General features: G+C 34.1%; 1 protein-coding gene across 3 annotated transcripts; it reads left to right on the top strand.

The window, feature by feature from the left end:
- The first annotated feature begins 216 nt into the window (after window positions 1-216).
- Window positions 217-17,816, top strand: MRH2 (Armadillo/beta-catenin repeat family protein / kinesin motor family protein). 3 transcript variants are annotated; one of them, XR_015816770.1, is made up of 21 exons: window positions 217-687; window positions 1,794-1,894; window positions 2,128-2,250; window positions 2,513-2,698; window positions 6,294-6,515; window positions 6,615-6,765; window positions 7,012-7,161; window positions 7,562-7,650; window positions 9,852-10,064; window positions 10,586-10,720; window positions 11,222-11,401; window positions 11,658-11,837; window positions 12,767-12,886; window positions 13,054-13,179; window positions 13,254-13,392; window positions 13,514-13,606; window positions 14,977-15,102; window positions 15,812-15,942; window positions 16,193-16,336; window positions 16,405-16,533; window positions 17,221-17,816. XR_015816770.1 is itself a non-coding variant. In XM_022042101.2 (21 exons), exons 1-21 carry the CDS (start codon window positions 456-458, stop codon window positions 17,367-17,369), a joined length of 3,114 nt encoding a protein of 1,037 aa, XP_021897793.2. In that variant the 5' UTR covers window positions 221-455; the 3' UTR covers window positions 17,370-17,816. The 3 variants fall into 3 exon arrangements, 2 of the variants coding, with proteins under 2 accessions (XP_021897793.2, XP_021897794.2); XM_022042101.2 differs by having other exon boundaries at window positions 221-687; window positions 15,812-15,937; XM_022042102.2 differs by having other exon boundaries at window positions 221-687; window positions 11,225-11,401; window positions 15,812-15,937.
- Window positions 17,817-18,124: the final 308 nt, after the last annotated feature.

Below are 18,124 nucleotides of genomic sequence, written 5' to 3' on the forward strand. Positions count from 1 at the left end.
TAATTTGATTTATCTATATTTATTTTTTTAAATATTATATGATATTTAACGTAACATTTATTTATACATATTTTAACAGTAAAAAAATTAATTTAATTAAAAAATAAAATATGAACTAAGAACAAAATTTAATACTAGTGGAATAAATTATTATTTTAAACTTTTATTTCAAAAAACAAGAAAGTGAGAGAATGACTTGTGTACTGTTTGTCTCAGAGATTAGCCGTCCTTTAACGTTTACCCACACAACTCTCAGACGCGGGAACCATTTCCTCTTCTATTTTCTACATTCTTCTCTTTCTCTTTCTTCATCGTGCCGGCCTCAATCTCTCTCTCTCTCTCTCCCTCTCGCGAGAGGTTGCTAACCAAACAATCAGTGAATGTTCCTTTAAATTTTCAAATCTCTTTGTTTCTCTCTCCTTCTGTTCGGGGGATTCGATTGGCTATGTTTGACGATGGCATCTTCGGCTTCCGGCGGGGTGAGATCATCAACGGGAACTCACAGAGCAGAGAGAGTGCTACAGCAGCACATTCCGCCTCTTAGTCAAGGCTCTTTTTCTTCCTCTTTGAATTTACCATCCAAAAGTGTCAATTATGGAGTTCGCTCCAAGGACAGACCTTCCTCTTCTTTTTCCAGGCGCTCTGTCACTCCTAATTCTCGCTCTTTCTCCACTCAGGATGACAACGGTCTCTCTCTTTCTCTAGCTTAATGAATGTGTCTCTCCGTGCTTTATGCATATGTATGTTTTTATATATATCCTCACGTATGCCTCTATCCGTGTTTACTCGCTCCAGAAAACAAAAAAGAAAGGAATATGAAGTTTGTTTTATCTGTTGATCTTTGGTTTTAAATTTCCGGTTTTGTTTTTTCGCTACATTCCTTTTTGTTTGCATTATGCAGTTTCCTTCTTTTTTCTATGGTTAGTGGATGAGATTAATGAGTACAGCTTCCTTATTTAAACAATTATATATGGATCTTTTTTCCCCTACTGGTACACATTTCCTGAATTGCTGATGCGATCTGGACATTTGAGGATTGGATTCTTATGTTTGTTTTTGAGTTACTTTCATGTAATTTTGATTGCTATTAGTTATTAATCTTGTTCATGAACAGAGCTTCGTAGATTAGATGTTAGGATTATATATCCAAATCAAAGCATCCAGTCACATATTCCTGCTGTACTCTCTAATGATTGTTAGGACTATATTTGAATTGACATACATAGTTTATTTTATGATATCTGATTGTGAATATAGACAGCCTTATTTAGCATATATATATATATATGATTTGGTAGTTACTAAGGATTCCATTATAGTGTACTTATGTCAGGAACTATAATTTTTTTTTATTAAAAAAATGTTATTATGCTTTCTAGATATGCTATATTCCTCCACCTGCACTGTCACTTTTGTTGACACCATAAATGATCGTACTGATAAGGTAACTACCATAGCTATTCTCCTCTCTTTTATCCTTCATGCACTACATTGTCCTTTCCCCCTCTCTCTTCAATGATCATGGTAAGACACTATTTACAGTGACCATCTACCGGGCTGCAGTTTGAGCTGGATGATGTTTCAGGTTTAACCAAAATATAGTTGGACTTTATGCTCTTAGTGTAGGTCAACATTAAATCAAGTTAATCTGTTGCTTCTGCAATTTTTGCGATGATTTTCATGCAAAGGATTTCAAAGATTTATTGTGTTAGAAATGCCAACTCTGCTACTTACTATAATCATTAATGGCCAAAGTTTGACTGAAGTATCTTCACTTAATGTTTTACTTGCAGATCCTGTAAGAGTAAGGGTTGCTGTTAGACTTCGACCAAAGAATTCAGAGGATCTCATTTCAGATGCTGATTTTGCTGATTGTGTTGAATTGCAGCCAGAGGTGACTTGTTCTTTTCACAACTTATGTCGTTTTCCCATGATAATGAAAATTACCATGTTTGATTCCAAATGATCGTTTGTTTATAGATTTTTTATGTGTGTGCACGGCCACCAAACCCATTGGATTTATCTAACCGCTACCCTTTCCCCATACAGCTGAAGCATGTTTCCTCATGAAAACAGCAACTAACAAATCCATTATATTTATCTAAACCATGCTTTTTTCCCTTGCAGCTAAAGCGTTTGAAGTTGAGAAAAAACAACTGGAGCTCTGAATCATACAAATTTGATGAAGTTTTCACAGAAACTGCTTCTCAAAAGCGTGTTTATGAAGCGGTGGCTAAACCTGTAGTTGAGGTAAGTAACTAATATATGGGGTACTGTTTCCTGTCTTAAAGCCTTTAGTGGATCAGATAATCATTTCTAAATGCCCCTTCAATCTGGCTGAGGTGCTCCTTTTATGTTAGTTTTAGTGTTTTGCCTGTATAGATTTGTAAGAGCATCCTGGTTATTAGTTGATAAATTCAAAGTCATATTCCATTTATTTTTTAGAAACTAATCATAACTACGTTTGGGCTTCATGTTTATCATGTATGATCAACTTCACATAATTTTGCAGGGTGTATTGAATGGATATAATGGGACAGTTATGGCTTATGGTCAAACGGGTACTGGCAAAACATACACGGTTGGAAGACTGGGTAAAGATGATGCAGCTGAGCGTGGTATTATGGTCAGAGCAATGGAGGATATAATGGCAAATACATCTTCCATATCTGAAATTGTGGAAATGTCATATTTACAGGTACTTCAATGTTGTTTATATTTGCAGTGGTACTTCATCTTTCAGTGGGTACTGTCCATTTTTTTCTCTACTTAAATTGTTGACTTTTTGGTCGGATAATAGTTGGAGCCATTTTTCAATGATAAAGAATTGCTTCTAAGTTCTGAAGCTAGTATATAATATAATGGGATGACTAGTCTTTCTCTTCTTTCTCTCTCTTTCTAAAGGACAAACTATTCCTTGATGCACTCTTCCTTTTCTATCTAATAATATTTTCTATAAAGAAAATAATATAATGGGACAAGTTAAACTTGTAAAAGTTTGGCTTTGAGTGAACAAAATAATCATAGTGTTTTCATCGAATATATTAGGTAATATATGATACTTTTAAGCAAGAAGTTTATATTTCCATAGAACATCGTCTGAATGATTCTAGTTCATGATTTGGCATTAGCAAGAAGCTTAGACAAAATGGACCTGACTAACTTACCCCTACTAGGATGTATGTGGACGTGGTTGACTCAGAAGACCAACCCAGCATGTGCTCGTATTGATAGATTTTTGGTGTCAACCTCTTACCAATTGCAAATTTTAGGGATTTGTCAAATGCTACTACCAAGAGTAATGTCTTATCATTTTCCCGTAAGTCTTGAGTTTGATGGGATCAGATGGGCTCCATGTTCTTTCAATTTCGAAGATAATTGACTTAAAAGTGAATGGATTTTGTGAAAAAGTCGAAGCATGGTGGAAGAATGATAGAGTGAGTGGAAATGTCAGTTCTAAATTAGCACAGAAGTTAAAGATATTGAACGAAGTGATCAAAAGTTGGAGTAAAGCCAAACACAATGACAGTAATTGTTGGGAACCTGTGATCGATTTGTTCAATAAATAGATTATCCATCTGGAAGAAAAATTTTTTATCAAAAGGAGGTAGATTGACCTTAATTAAAAGTACACTCTCTAATCTCCCGATTTACTTTTTATCGGAGCTTAACATACCAAATAAGGTGTCAAAAAAAGTAGAGCAGATCCAATGTAACTTTCTTTGGGATGATAGTGAAAATTGTAAGAAATAACACTTAGTGACTTGGTTGGAGATCAAAAAACTCTTAAAAGAAAGGAGCTTGGGACTAAGATCAATAGTTAAATTAAACAAAGCACTTCTTAGTAAATGGATTTGGAGATATTAGAATGAAAATGACATTTTCTGGAAAATGGTAATAGACTCAAAATGGTATAATGGCAATCCACAAAATCTCTTTTATATTAAAAACAACTATGGTTACAGTTTATGGAAGAACATCATCACACTAAATAATGTGATATTTCAGTGATCAAAATGGAATATTGATAATGGGTTCGAGGTCGGTTTCTAGAAAGATTTTTGATGCGGCTCAAAAAAATTAAAAGATGAATATCCTTTTATCTATGGAATTGCTAAAACAAAGTTGTCACAGTAAATGATATTGCTGGTTCAGTCATTCCTACCTCATGAAGTGTCCCAATGATGAGGAACCTTTAAGATTGGGAACTAGAAGATTATCAATTCTTACTTCACTTATTGGCAAACACACAACTGCAAAATCAAAACGATAAATAGCATCGGAAATTTAAAAAGAATGGTCTCTTCAGTGTCAGCTCTCTCTATTCTTTTCTATCCGGTCATAACCCTAACGAAAATATCATTTCCCCTCAAAAATCATTTGGAAATCGGGTGCCCTTCTAAGAATTGTTTTTTTTTTTTTGTCTGGGAAGCTGTAAAAGAGAAAATCTTGACAATTGACAATTTAATGAAAAGAAGGCATACTACTGTCAACAGGTGTTTCTTATGTAAGAGATCTCTTGAGTCATGTAATCATCTACTCTTGAAATATCAAACATCTCATAATCTCTGGAGCATGATACTCGGATTTCTGGGGATCTCTTAAATAATGGCAGATTCTGTTTATTCCGAACTTCTGGCATGGGAAGGTTTGAGTAGTAACAAAGCGCTTAAATTAATCCCTCTTATCATTTTTTTGGTTATTTGGGAAGAGAGAAACAACAGGCCTTTTGAGGGGCTTGAACAAGATTTTAATGGCATCAAAGATAAATTGTTTTATTATTTTAGCTCTACTGTTTTAAGGCATAATTTAGAATGTTTTGAAGATTTTGATTTTATTGTAAATATACTAATTGACATGTAAATTTTTTGTAAATGGGTGGTCCTCCTTTAGCACCTACATTAATACATCTTCTCTTTTTTTATTTCAAAAAAAAAAAAATTGGAGTAAAGAGAATGAGCAAAAGATGGGAATGAGCACAATTCCCTTATTTTAGGAAATTGTGACAATTGATGAATTGGAAGCTAAAAATGGTTTATTTGGTGAAGATGTGGTGCATAGGGAATACTTAGAGCAAAAGGTAATAAAAAAGATTCAGATGGAGGAGATTTCCTGAAGACAAAAGTTGAGAACCAAATATTATCTATGTAGTAAGTGTTATAAGTTAATTTATGCACAACTTAAAGATGTGCACACTACCTGAAGAGGTCACTAGGAACAAATATGATGTGCACTTATAGGCCCATACCTAGTGCTACACTACCTAAAGAGGTTATTAGGAAAAAATATCATGTTAAAGAGAAACAAAAGATCACTTCTTGAAAAACTACATTGACATAGATTATACAGGATTAGTAGTGGACAGAAGATTCACCATAGGTTATTGTACCTTTCTTAGAGAAAATTTAGTAACATGGAGAAATAAAATGCAGAATATGACAGTAAGGTCTAGTGCTGAGTCAGAATCTGGGACAATGGATAAGGAGTATATGAGCTGCTGTGATAAAAAAGAATTTTGGAAGACCTAAAGATTAAATGGGATCGTCCTATGAGACTCCATTGTGACAACAAATCAGTGATCAACTTTCAAAATCCAATACAATATGATATGATCAAATATATTGAAGTTGGTAAACATTTTATCAAAGAAAAATTAGACAATGGCCTAAATGTACATCTTACATATCTACCAACTTGCAACTTGCAGATGTATTAACTAAGGGCTTAAGTAATATAGGGTTCCATAAAATCATTGCTAAGTTGGGAATGAACAATATATATACACAAGCTTGGAGGGGTCTTGGAAAATGTATATTTTAATATTAGGGTAAATGGTGTATTGATCAAAATGCCTATTTGTGTAAATAATTGTAGGTTTTCTTTCATTAATTTTTTTTTAAAATAAGGTTTCTTTTCATTATTATGAGAATATATATATATATGTATAGGGCCTCGTCATTTAATGATAGACACAATATTCATTCTTCCACAGAAAGTAACGTGTATATGGTTACAAAAATAAAGGCAAATATCAAGAATTTGTATCATAATGAAAGAAGATACTGTAGAAGGAAAATAAATATTCCTGGTTTATAACAGTAAATTCTGGGTATAATGATAGATATCCAATAAGAGATTGTTTCCAAGGTGTGAAAATCTCATCTTAACGTTTTGTTTGCATTTACATTCCTGTTCTATCATTTGATATTCTAACACTATAATATGAAAAAGTATATCTATTAGGTTATAAGTATGTTTACCATTTATATTTCTTGCTTCCATTGTTGCTCCAGTTATATATGGAATCAATACAAGATCTTCTTGCACCTGAAAAGAGTAATATTCCTATCAATGAGGACCCAAAGACAGGGGAAGTTTCATTGCCAGGCACTGCTGTAATTCAAGTTCAAGATCTAGATCACTTTGAGCAGTTACTGCAAGTTGGTGAGTCAAACAGGCACGCAGCTAATACAAAGTTAAATGCAGAATCATCCCGCAGTCACGCAATTCTTGTGGTGAGAATCTTTTAGCATATTATGTTCCTTTAAAGTAGCTACTTATTTGAACATTTCTAAAATAAATAATCTACTTATATGAATATCTTATTTTACAAGGTTTATGTTCGACGATCTATCCATGAAAAGATAGATGGACAAGGTAAAATGGAAAAAAATGATTTACCAGGAGACAAAGGTATACCCATGGTTAGAAAGAGCAAGCTGCTGATTGTGGATCTTGCAGGATCTGAAAGATTAGACAAATCTGGTTTGTTGAATACTTCTTACATCTCATAGCATTTCACCAGCTAAAGTAGTTATCAAGTGGTTTTCCGCTTTGTGCCTCAGTTTATCATCAACTTGCCTTCTGCCATTTTGTTATATCCTTTACTGAGTGATGCTGTTGTTCCCTAAAGATTTACTTTAGTAATTGCCTAATTGGTTCTGAATGCATATTTTTCTCTCTGTAAACTGAAACTAGAATTTATTATATCATGCTTCTTTTGGATTGCAGGTAGTGAAGGTCACTTGCTTGAAGAGGCTAAATTCATTAATCTCTCACTCACTTCTCTTGGAAAATGTATAAATGCATTGGCAGAAAACAGTCCTCATATACCAATAAGGGATTCTAAGCTGACAAGACTTCTTCGTGACTCCTTTGGAGGTCATCTAAAAATTCTTTGCTTTTAGAAAGATAATTGTTTTCTGGTTTTCTAGATGCAAATCATGCTGCACAAAAATTCACAATTTATTCAGAAATACAGTTTTTGGTAAATTACTTATTTTTCTTGATAAATTATAATTTAATTAGACTCTTCATGTGATGTTAAATTGAAATATGCAATTCATTCATAAGCTTACTTCTGGGATGAATTGCTTATTTTTCCTGGTTAATTTTAGTTTAGTTAGACTTCTCACTTATGGGCAGGAAGATAATGATTTTTCCTACTTGTGAAGCACATTTGTCGCTGATTTTGCTCAGTTTGCATGTACTTATTCACTTTATCTTCTTTTTTCTTTTTGATTTTGGAAATTGATAAGGATTATTACTTCTACTCAAATAGGATCTGCAAGGACCTCCCTAATAATAACAATTGGGCCATCTGCACGACATCGTGCAGAGACCACTAGCACAATCATGTTTGGGCAGCGGGTGAGTTCTATGAGTTCTTCTTAGTTTCTTTGGGTTTCTCCTTCCTAAGAAAATATGCAATTTCATATCTTGATAATTGGCAAATCTCTCTCTCTCTCGCCCTAATTTACATTCAAAAAAGGTAACTGTTTCCAAGTACTTCGCATTTTAACTGCTGAAACATTTTCAGTTTGAAATACTTGGATATTCAGTTCTACAATGAGCAGTACTTGACACATTGATTTTTGAAGCAGATCTTCTTTAGTGATGGACGGCAGTAAGGATGTAATTGGTCACACGTGCATTACTGTTTAACATGATTTATCGGACCCAAGCTGACTTAAAAAAATTTAAACTCAATAATTTACCGGACCCAAGCTATTGGCTGTCAAAAATTTAAACTCAAGTTATTGATAGTGTGTAACTTAAACTCTTATATGAAATTCAAAAACTACATATTTTTTTAATGTGATATTGGAGTATCGCAATCTCCATCATTCTCAGTGGCACAGTGTAACAGTCTGAACGCAAGCACCACTAACCCAATAATTTATCGGACCCAAGTTACTGACTCTCAAAAATTTAAACTCAAGTGATTAATAGTGTATAATTTAAGCTCTTATATGGAGTTTAACAATCATATCTTTTTTCAATTTGGGATTGGAGTATCATAATCTCCATCATTCACATCCTTGATGTTCTCATCAAGACCACATATCACACAATCACAAATCACAGTTCGAGAGTCTACAAGGTCTTATATCATACCAGTCAAAGTCATCAAACTAGCACATAGTTTAATACCATTTGTAATGCTTCGGATCCAAGTACCAATAACCCAATAAACTTTCAGATTCAAATCACTGGTTTTCAAAAGTTTAATTTCAAATTATTAGTAATATGTGACTTGAGATCTTAGACGGAGCTCAACAATCACATATCTTCCTAATGTGGGACTGGAGTATTATAGACAGAGTGACAAATATTATCTATGAGAGCAACAAAGATGGATGGGGTATTGTAACATGACAAGATATATTCCATCACAGCCCTTGGAAATTCATCTCCCAAACTACTCTTTTATTTCTGTCCCTAACCAGATTGCATTTGGGAGATCGACCTAGGATTATGTTTTAGGAAGACACCTTGATGGGAGATCAACCTTTAGCCTCTCAATTACTAACCTTTTATCTAGACACAATGTCCTAGTCTCACAATTCATGTCCATCAATGGTAGGAACTTCCATTTCACCCATAACCTTTTAGGTAAAGAGACTCTTCAATTGCAAAATCTGTTGGGATTAAGGGGCCTAGTTCACCTATCTTCCCAGCTGGACACTAGAACCTCATCTTTGGACCATTGGGATATACACATGCAAGTCTTTATTTGAATATCTCATTAAAACCAACATTCAGCCAGTCTGACAGTGCTAAGGTGTTTTGAAAAATTCATCAAAGGTATAGGTGTTTACTTGGATAGCTATACATTAAAGACTCATACCAATGAGATGCTTCAAATCTGCCATATTTTCTGCGCTCTATCTCCAGATACTCGTGTCATGTGCTTTAGAAAAGGTGAATCTCATTCCCATTTATTCCTGGAAGATGTGGACTAGATTTCTCAAATTGTTTCACTCCACCTACAGTTGAGATCTTCCTGTGCATACACATAAGGGGCAATGGGTTAAGGAAGGAAGCAAAAACATTGTGGAGAGGAGTCATTTTTGCTGGGCTATGGACATTATGGCTTGTGAAGAACTGAAGAATCTTCGATGATAGATGCATATCTTCTCATGAACTATGGGAGAGAATGATTTTCTTAGCAACCTTATGGCAAGCACACAAATACTTCTCTTAGATAGTAATTTCCAATCTTCATCCGGATCGGAAGACTATCGCTTTTTCATATTAACTGCTCATGTATTTTATCATTTAATGTTCTGTTAATGTTTTCTCTTTTTGTTTTGGAGGATGTCTTATTCTCCTCTTTGTGCTGTTTTCCAATTTTCTTAATAAAATTTCTTTTTCTATTAAAAAATAATGGATTTTTCCTTTTATTATTCTCTTTTTCGGTGTACATAAGAGCACAAATGTTATGGCCTGAATTAGAAGATGGCTATTTCATGCCAATCACTAATACATCTTTGATTTTTATGGTAGCTATTTATCTTTCTTGACAAACTTTTAGACCACATAATCCTAATATCTTCTTACTTTTACAGGCTATGAAAATAGTAAACATACTAAAGCTTAAAGAGGAATTTGATTATGAAAGTTTATGCCGGAAGCTTGAGACTCAAGTAGATCATCTTACTGCAGAAATTGACAGACAACAGAAGCTGAGAGACATTGAAAAATATAACTTGGAGAAGAAGCTGATTGAGTATCAAAATTCTTTTGCTGAAGCTGAAAAGGATCTGGTCACAAGATGTGAGGTAGTTATGTCTCCCTGCTCGTGTAATGTCACAGTAACTAATGAAACACTCATTTTTTAACAACCAGGACAATGTTAATTGCTTAAAAGAATTGTGTGGGTAAGTGAATCTGATTAAGTAGAACCTACTATTTTAATCTCAATTCAATGTAATCAATCTTTATGTTTGACAAACAATTGAACTAACTCTGCTCGTATCAGCTTATATTAAATCCTAGAATGATACATTTATATTCTTACTTGTCAAGGCAACACTCTTAATTTAGTTGGAATTAAGCACGACTGACATAGAATTAGAATACTGTCTTTATATCTTTATCTAATTTCTAGCATATTCTTATTTAAAGACTTGATATTTGATTCAAAAGTAGCTGAAGGATTCACATACCCAAGCTCATGGTGGGCAAAATACTTACTTTGATTCAATTACCCATTGTTGAACTCATCTATAGTTATATTAGTGTTCAATACGACTTACTGTTTGAGTAATATGCTGTTCCTTGTACCTTTTACTGCTTGCAGGTTCTACAGAAGGAAAATGCTCACCTGGAACTGGAGATGAAAGATATCTTAAAGGAGTTGAACCTTCAAAAGGATCATAACAAGCTGGCGCATGATAAGATTACTCAATTAGAAATGAGTCTGGAACATAGCATGGTACTTTGACTCTGAGTTATTTTTTAATCGTGACCTTAACATTTCATCCTTTCAACTATTATGTAGCCATCTTTTCTGCAGTTTAACAGATGCTATAGGCACTTTCTTCTTGCATGATAGTCTTCCTGCATGGCAGCTGATTTAAGTAATTAATTATGTGGTATGCTTTTGTAACCTAAATCTGGTTATAGGACATTCTAGAGCAAATCAATCGGGAATCACCAGAATGCTTCTGGTTTGTTTCTCTCCGTCTGTCCTCTCTTGACTAACAAAACTTATTCTTGTTATATGAAACCCAAGAAACATCTTCAAGACTAAAAAGTGCTCGAGAACTCTGAGTTTTTCACTGGATACATTCTTCTTGATTGTAGGCATTTCTATGCTTACAACAGAACATGACAAATAACCGCTATCACCAGGCTAAGAACTGTCTCCTTATGAATGTTGGTTCTGAGACTCATTACTGAACATTTTTTTGCTTATGTTTTTCTTTGTTACTAGCAGCACCAGCTTGAAAATTCTACTTATCAAAAAGTATTGGCTGATACCACTCAAATGTATGAGAAGAAGATGGTCGAGTTAATTAAGCAACAAGAAGACGACCAGGCGATATTTGAAAGTGCTCAGGAACAACTGGATGAGATGAAGAAGCTCCTACATGATTATCAAAAGTCAATTCAAGTTAGTAACATATATGCTGATTTAGCTTTGGTATCAGTTATTTTTGTTTCTAACTGTTAAGGATTTTTAGTTTCGGTATAATACACCATATTGATCTGTGTTATGAGTTCGAATCATAAGTCGTTGAAGGTTTTTTAATGCAATTTTCTTTGAGAATTTTTCTCTCTAAGTCATGTAGTGAAGCTGTTTCTTTTCTCATTTTTCATAAGATTCAGCAAGAACCACAATGTAAAATGCTGTTTTTTATTGCCTGTAGGAACAAGAGATCAAAATCTCTACATATCAGAAGGCGCTTAGTGACACCGCGCTGATGTACGAGAAGAAAATAGAAGAGCTCACTAAAGAGTTAGAGAATGAGCATGATAGATTTGGAGGTGCAGAACAACAATTGAAGGAAACAAAGAAGCTTTTAAGTGATCATCAAAACTCAGTGCAGGTGATTTGTGGTGCTATCCAAGGCTTATGTCACCTGCAGCGTATTCAATGCCATTTTCTACTAGGTTATTATTCAGCTGACATTATATTAGATAAGAATTAAATGGTATCAAAAGGTACTAAAGGGGTACCACCCATGTACAAGATATTTAAAACTCAGGAATCAAAAAGTTAATAAGATTTCCCAAAACCACATAATCAAGGATGGAGTGCCATGTCAATATTAGCTGGAAGCAATGATCTCTGATTCTAACAAAAGAAAAGCAAATCCCTTAAAGAATATGCTCATTAATTTCTGTGTAAATGATCCATGAAATAAACACAGGAATAACTTTAAGCAGTTATTGTTCCTATGTTGACTATCTTTAATGCCTGAACAAGTCCAAAGATCCTAAGAGTTCCAACCAGAACCCAGGTCTTCTAAAGCAGAAAACCGCAATATTTAGCCTTAGAGCACTGAATGAGAAAGTGATTGGGGGATTCGCTCCCTTGCAAACACATAGGACAACCATTGACAATAATCTTTCCCCTCTTCCTTAAGTTGTCTATGGTAAGAATTCTTCCTCGTGTGGCTTCCTAAAGGAAAAATGCAATTCAGGCGGAAGCCTTGCTTTCTCAAATTTTCTTCATACGAAATCTAAATGCAACACCATTCTGTGAGAACAAGTTATAATACAATGATATAGAGGAAGTGATGCAAGGTGTCACATTATTTATGTGTGAGGTTATTTTGTTATATACACTGCTAAGGCTCACTCATTTTCAGTTCTACTAGTTTAATTTTCCTAATATGGAAAATCGTAAAGAAACCCTTCCTTTCTTCCTCTATTTTTAGTCTTAATAACTTTAATTTATAGAAGATGATTTGCATGTTTCTTGACTTCTGTTACTCTGTTATCTCATCTTGTTGCCATCTGCTATAAAACGCAGGTCCAGGAAGAGACTGTTGAACTTAAGAAAATGATAAAAGAAATATCTGAGCTACATCAATCAACAAGAAATGAACTTCAATCTGTGAAAGCAAATTATGATGATCTATTTCAAGAGAAGGTATGATTGACACATTACTGGGTTAATTTTTTATACTGCAATTGTCCAATGGAGTTTTTCTGGATTGCGTTTGCATGCCAATTTCCTGTATCAAATATCTTATATATAGGTTAAAATTTAAAAGCTCTATGGCTATTTATATTTGCTTCTGAAATTTGGTAATAAAGGAAAAAATTAGTGAAGAACTTCAAGCTGCGAGGCAAAGGCTTCTATCTGAAGAGAAGCAGAGGAAGGCTATTGAAAATGAGCTGATCAAACTAAAGAATGTAGCACCTGAAAATGATGACTTAGAGGTAAGCTATTTATGCATGCCTCATATCATGTTCACTCTTAATGTATTTCGGTATTACATCTCAATCTCTTGCAGGATAAGAAATCACATATAAATGAAACTCATGATAAAGGATCTTCGGTCTTTGGGACTACAATGAGTTTACAGAAGTCAAGTCCCTTAAGGGAGAAGCTCTCTGGTCAAAGGGCCACAATTGCCAAGATATGTGAAGAAGGCACGATCAATTTAACTATCTGATTTATTTCATTAAGGCATGATTAAATTGATTTTACACTTCCTGCTCCAATTTCACATGTATTGATAAATTCATAAGTTCTTTATTTTAACAATTTCAGTTGGGCTTCAGAAGATTTTACAGCTATTAACTTCTGAAGAGACAGAAGTTCAGATTCAGGTTGTCAAAGTGGTAGCCAATCTTGCTGCTGAAGGTGCACTTCTTTTAACCTCCTCATGAATATCTAAGTGGATTAATGGATATCTGCATTTCTTGTTATTCATAATAATAGTGCAATATATTCATTTTTCAAATATTCTTCTTTCTTTTAACGTGTGCTTGTTCCAAGTTTCCTTTTGTAATCTTTTCCTTTCATCATATTCATTCTCTATATGGTGGGAAGAATGAATCTTTAATGTGGTAAGGCTCTATATGAATGAAGAAGAAAGTGTTCATACATGTTGTTAATTTATACAAGGACATAAAAAAATGTTTTGACAGAAGAAAAGAAGGGACTGAAGAATTAGTGAATCACATGTACCATCATCCTTTATGCAGCAGAAGCATCTCCTAACAGAGCACATGAATTCTCTTATTCATGCGTATTTTCTATAATAGCAAATTGTTGTTCTAGATATTTTGCCATAATTTGGAATAGAGTAATACATCTTAATATTCAGTCCTAGATTTGACCTGCCTTGCAATTAAATTATAGTGAAAGTATTAAGTGCTCTAAACTTGAGAACATTGCTAAAAATAACATCTGACCAACTCAGGGATTATCATATTAGTTGTGTCTCACTGGAATGAGGTATTGGATAATGGATTATCGTATTAGATCAAGCATGCCTCTTACATGAAGGTGTTTGTTCTTACGTGGCCTCATTATTTCCACTTTATATGTTGTTCTTAATGTAACACAGTGGAATTGGATTTAGGACGATAGAAGAAACAAAGAAAAGGAAAGACAGATCACACCTGCAATCAACATGGATTGTCAACAACCACAATCATAGAGTTGCCGCAACCATAATAACAAGATTAATAGGCACTCAATTCAATGACTGTATCAATAGATTTTTACTCGTAAGCAGCATGATTAATAATGATGCACAACCTATATATTCAGATGGTGTCTGTATAGTCTAACATGACCAGAATCATTAAATAGGAAAACAATAACAAAATACGATCACCAACTAACTAAGAAATAAAAGCTAAAAAGATATAAAAGTCTTGCTAAAATATAAAATTTCAGTAGTAATCCTATAGAAAAACTACTAGGTTCCTGCATTAATCTCCCTATTTTTTAAAAGAACTCGACTTTGGTGGGGAATCTCGGATAATAGTCATTAGTTGGTATGTGTCTATCATAATATATTGCTCTTTACCTTTCCATGGAGTGCTTTCGGAAGGTCCTTCCATTTGTCAGGGGATTGATAGAAACCTCCATAAGTTTTGGTAAAATGTCCATTAACCAGAATATCTTTGTTAGTTTCTGTTGGCAGTGATAGCAATATTGGAGTATTAAGATATTTGTCTCTGAGGCTTGAATGGTTGAATTAAGGATTTATGTATTTTCAGATATAAATCAAGAGAAGATTGTCGAGGAAGGTGGCTTAGATGCATTGCTAATGCTGTTGCAGGCATCAGAACACCCAACTATTCTTAGAGTGGCTTCTGGGGCCATTGCAAATTTGGCCATGAATGGTAATCTTGCTTTCCCTTCTAACTATGTTATTACAGGAAAATATAGTAATACTGACAGCCAATTGTTGGAATCTGTTGTCTGTATTAGCTGTGGGATGGATCTCAAGTGTTGTGAATTTAGCAGAAGGTCATCACCTGTATTGCTTCAGTAACTATTGGGCTTTAGAAAGTTCTGGTGAATAAACCTTCATGTCCTAGAGTAAATAGACTGCAAGCAATTTACGAAAACTGATTTTGATATAAAAGGGACTGGATATCAAAGGGCAATATTGTTTGAGTGAAGTGAAAAACATGAAGAGATAGTATCCATTACTGTGGAGACATTTATAAAAGTATGGCTCAAGCAAGTAATGTCTACAAGAAATTGTGACCAAAATTATGCACACAAGCTACTTGAGTTCCTTACTCTTCTTTACAATATCCAGATCATCAAAAATTGTTATAGATAACTATTTAGAATGTAATTGATATACTTCCCCCATTTAAAGTTGCTTTCTTTTAGATATGGTGCACAAGTCTTTTCTGAATGATTTTTTGAAGTTTGAGTTGAAGCTGCATTGTGTACTTCTTCATTTCTCAGTATTTGCTTCGTATTTGGCATGATTGCACCAATTGGATTCCAATTGCATTGCATGAGCCCATTGTAGAAATGCATACACTTCAAAAATCAGATAATCGTAACCCATCTTTATTTTGTAAACATTCCCAGAGATGAATCAGGGACTAATTATGAGCAGAGGAGGTGCTCGGTTACTAGCAACGATAGCATCCAAAACAGATGATTCACAAACACTTAGAATGGTAGCTGGTGCCCTTGCTAATTTGTGTGGAAATGGTAAGGTGAAAGAGTAGTTACCTTGTTTATCAATGGTTAAAGCATGGTTCATGAAGTCGATTTCTGATTTCATATCATTGAGTAGCATCAATATGGTATTGATGCACTACTTTCTTGATAAACTTTTATCCCAAAAAAAGAAAGCTAGAATGATTTTGATGTATTTTGTGAAGAACATAGATAATGCAGTAAAAGGAGATATTCTTGTATTTTCTGCTAACAGTTTTTTCCCCTTTTCTTTTGGATGCATAACAGAAAGGTTACACATGATGCTGAAAGAAGATGGAGGTATCAAAGCCCTAGTAGGAATGGTTGGATGTGGGAATATTGATGTCATGGCACAAGTTGCCAGGGGGATGGCAAACTTTGCAAAATGTGAATCTCGAGGAATCATTCAAGGTCTGCGTCCTTTTGCTCAAATAGCAGTAATATCTAATCTCACAACTGCTGACATATAGGTGCTGCAGGACACAGAAAGGGTCGTTCGCTTCTGATTGAAGATGGTGCTCTTGAATGGCTAATTTCAAACTCAAATATCACTTCAGCTTCAGCTCGACGCCATGTTGAGCTTGCACTTTGTCATTTAGCCCAAAATGGTAACTTCTCAGTCGATATTAAAGATTGTGATTATCATCCATATTAGAGTATTACTGTCAATACAATAATACAATTATACAACTGTACTTAGGTTTCTTTTGAATAATTTCCCATTCAATTCTCAATTTTAGTTTTTATAGTCATTGTATATATGCATAATTTGCGTGTTTCAGTTACCACCTCTCTACTCTGAGTTCCTTCATTGTGGGAACAATTCTTACTTACTCGAGTTGGGTGCTAAGTTCCCCCACTAAGAAATTAAAAGTAAGGGTGATGGGAACTTGAGCACAACAAATTGTGTTTCAATTAAGATGAATATAAGAATTAAAAATAGGAATTTATTAGGAATTAAATGGAAAATGAACTAAAAGCAGTGTCGGTTCCAAACCTATATAAACTAATCTCCTTCTTCAAGTTACATGGCCAGCCACCATAGATCCCATGTTTGAAAACCATGCCTTTGTGGCATTAATACGTTGATTGACGATATCCTTTGAGTCATCATTCTGTCATCTAAAAATCTGATATCATATTAAGATTTTCATCAAAGTTGCTTCATTTTGTAGTCAAGGTTAATTTTTGTTGCAATCATCCTATTAGATATTCTTCCCCATCTTCATTATCGAGGATGCCTTTAGGTTCTATCCTGATAATCTTGACCTATTTTAGTCGATCTTGCATTGCAGAGGATAACGTCAGGGATTTCATAACCACTGGAGGAGTTGAAGAGCTTATTCGGATCTCCATTGAGTCAAGTAGAGAAGATATCCGCAGCTTAGCTAAGAAAATACTGAAAACAAGCTCTGCATTTCAATCCCATCACGGTGCAGAATGATGGTAAAATGTATAAATTCAGGATGAACGATGATTTTGTCTGTGAAGTAATATCTAGCATTGTATCGCAGCAGATACTAGAGCCAGTCTCCTTTTGTTTTGCTATAAACAAATGTGTGACTAACCAGTACAGCTGAGTTGAAACTAGTGATTACGCAGTAGTAGTACAGCTGAGCCGAAACTAGTGATTATGCAGTAGCGTGCACATGGAGTAAAACCGCTGGTAAGAAGAAATAAGAAGACAAATCTGACTCATGATTTTGAAGTTAGTTACCATCAACAAGGCTAACCAAACTTAGGAAACAATTAGATACTTCCGGTTGTTCATCAGTATGTAATTTATGGCTCTTCTGCAACTGTTGACTGTGTACCCCTGCGTTTCTTTCTTCTTGTAACATTTATTTCCACGGGTACAAATCAGAAACGCATCAAATGGTTTTTAAGGCTATGTTTGGAACCTGGAGCTTGTTTGTGGTTTTTTTTTGGGGGATTAATTATGAGAAGATGAGGAGCATTTTCAAATGGTAAGAATATGTTTTACATAATTTTAAGTGGAATTTAGATAATATACATTTTAATTTCTATAAAATTTTATTAAAATTTGCATAATTTAAAATTAATTATTCTAATTTTACTTGAAATAAATAGTTGATATTTCTTTTGACATGTTTTTATCATTTAACGATCAATAAGTATGCATTCTTAAATGAATTTAACAAATAAAATTTTAAGGCAGTAGCTCCTAAACTATTGGAT

The sequence above is a fragment of the Carica papaya genome, chromosome 2 (assembly GCF_054855325.1).
Source record: "Carica papaya isolate Zhongbai chromosome 2, ASM5485532v1, whole genome shotgun sequence".
Taxonomy (NCBI): Eukaryota; Viridiplantae; Streptophyta; class Magnoliopsida; order Brassicales; family Caricaceae; genus Carica; species Carica papaya.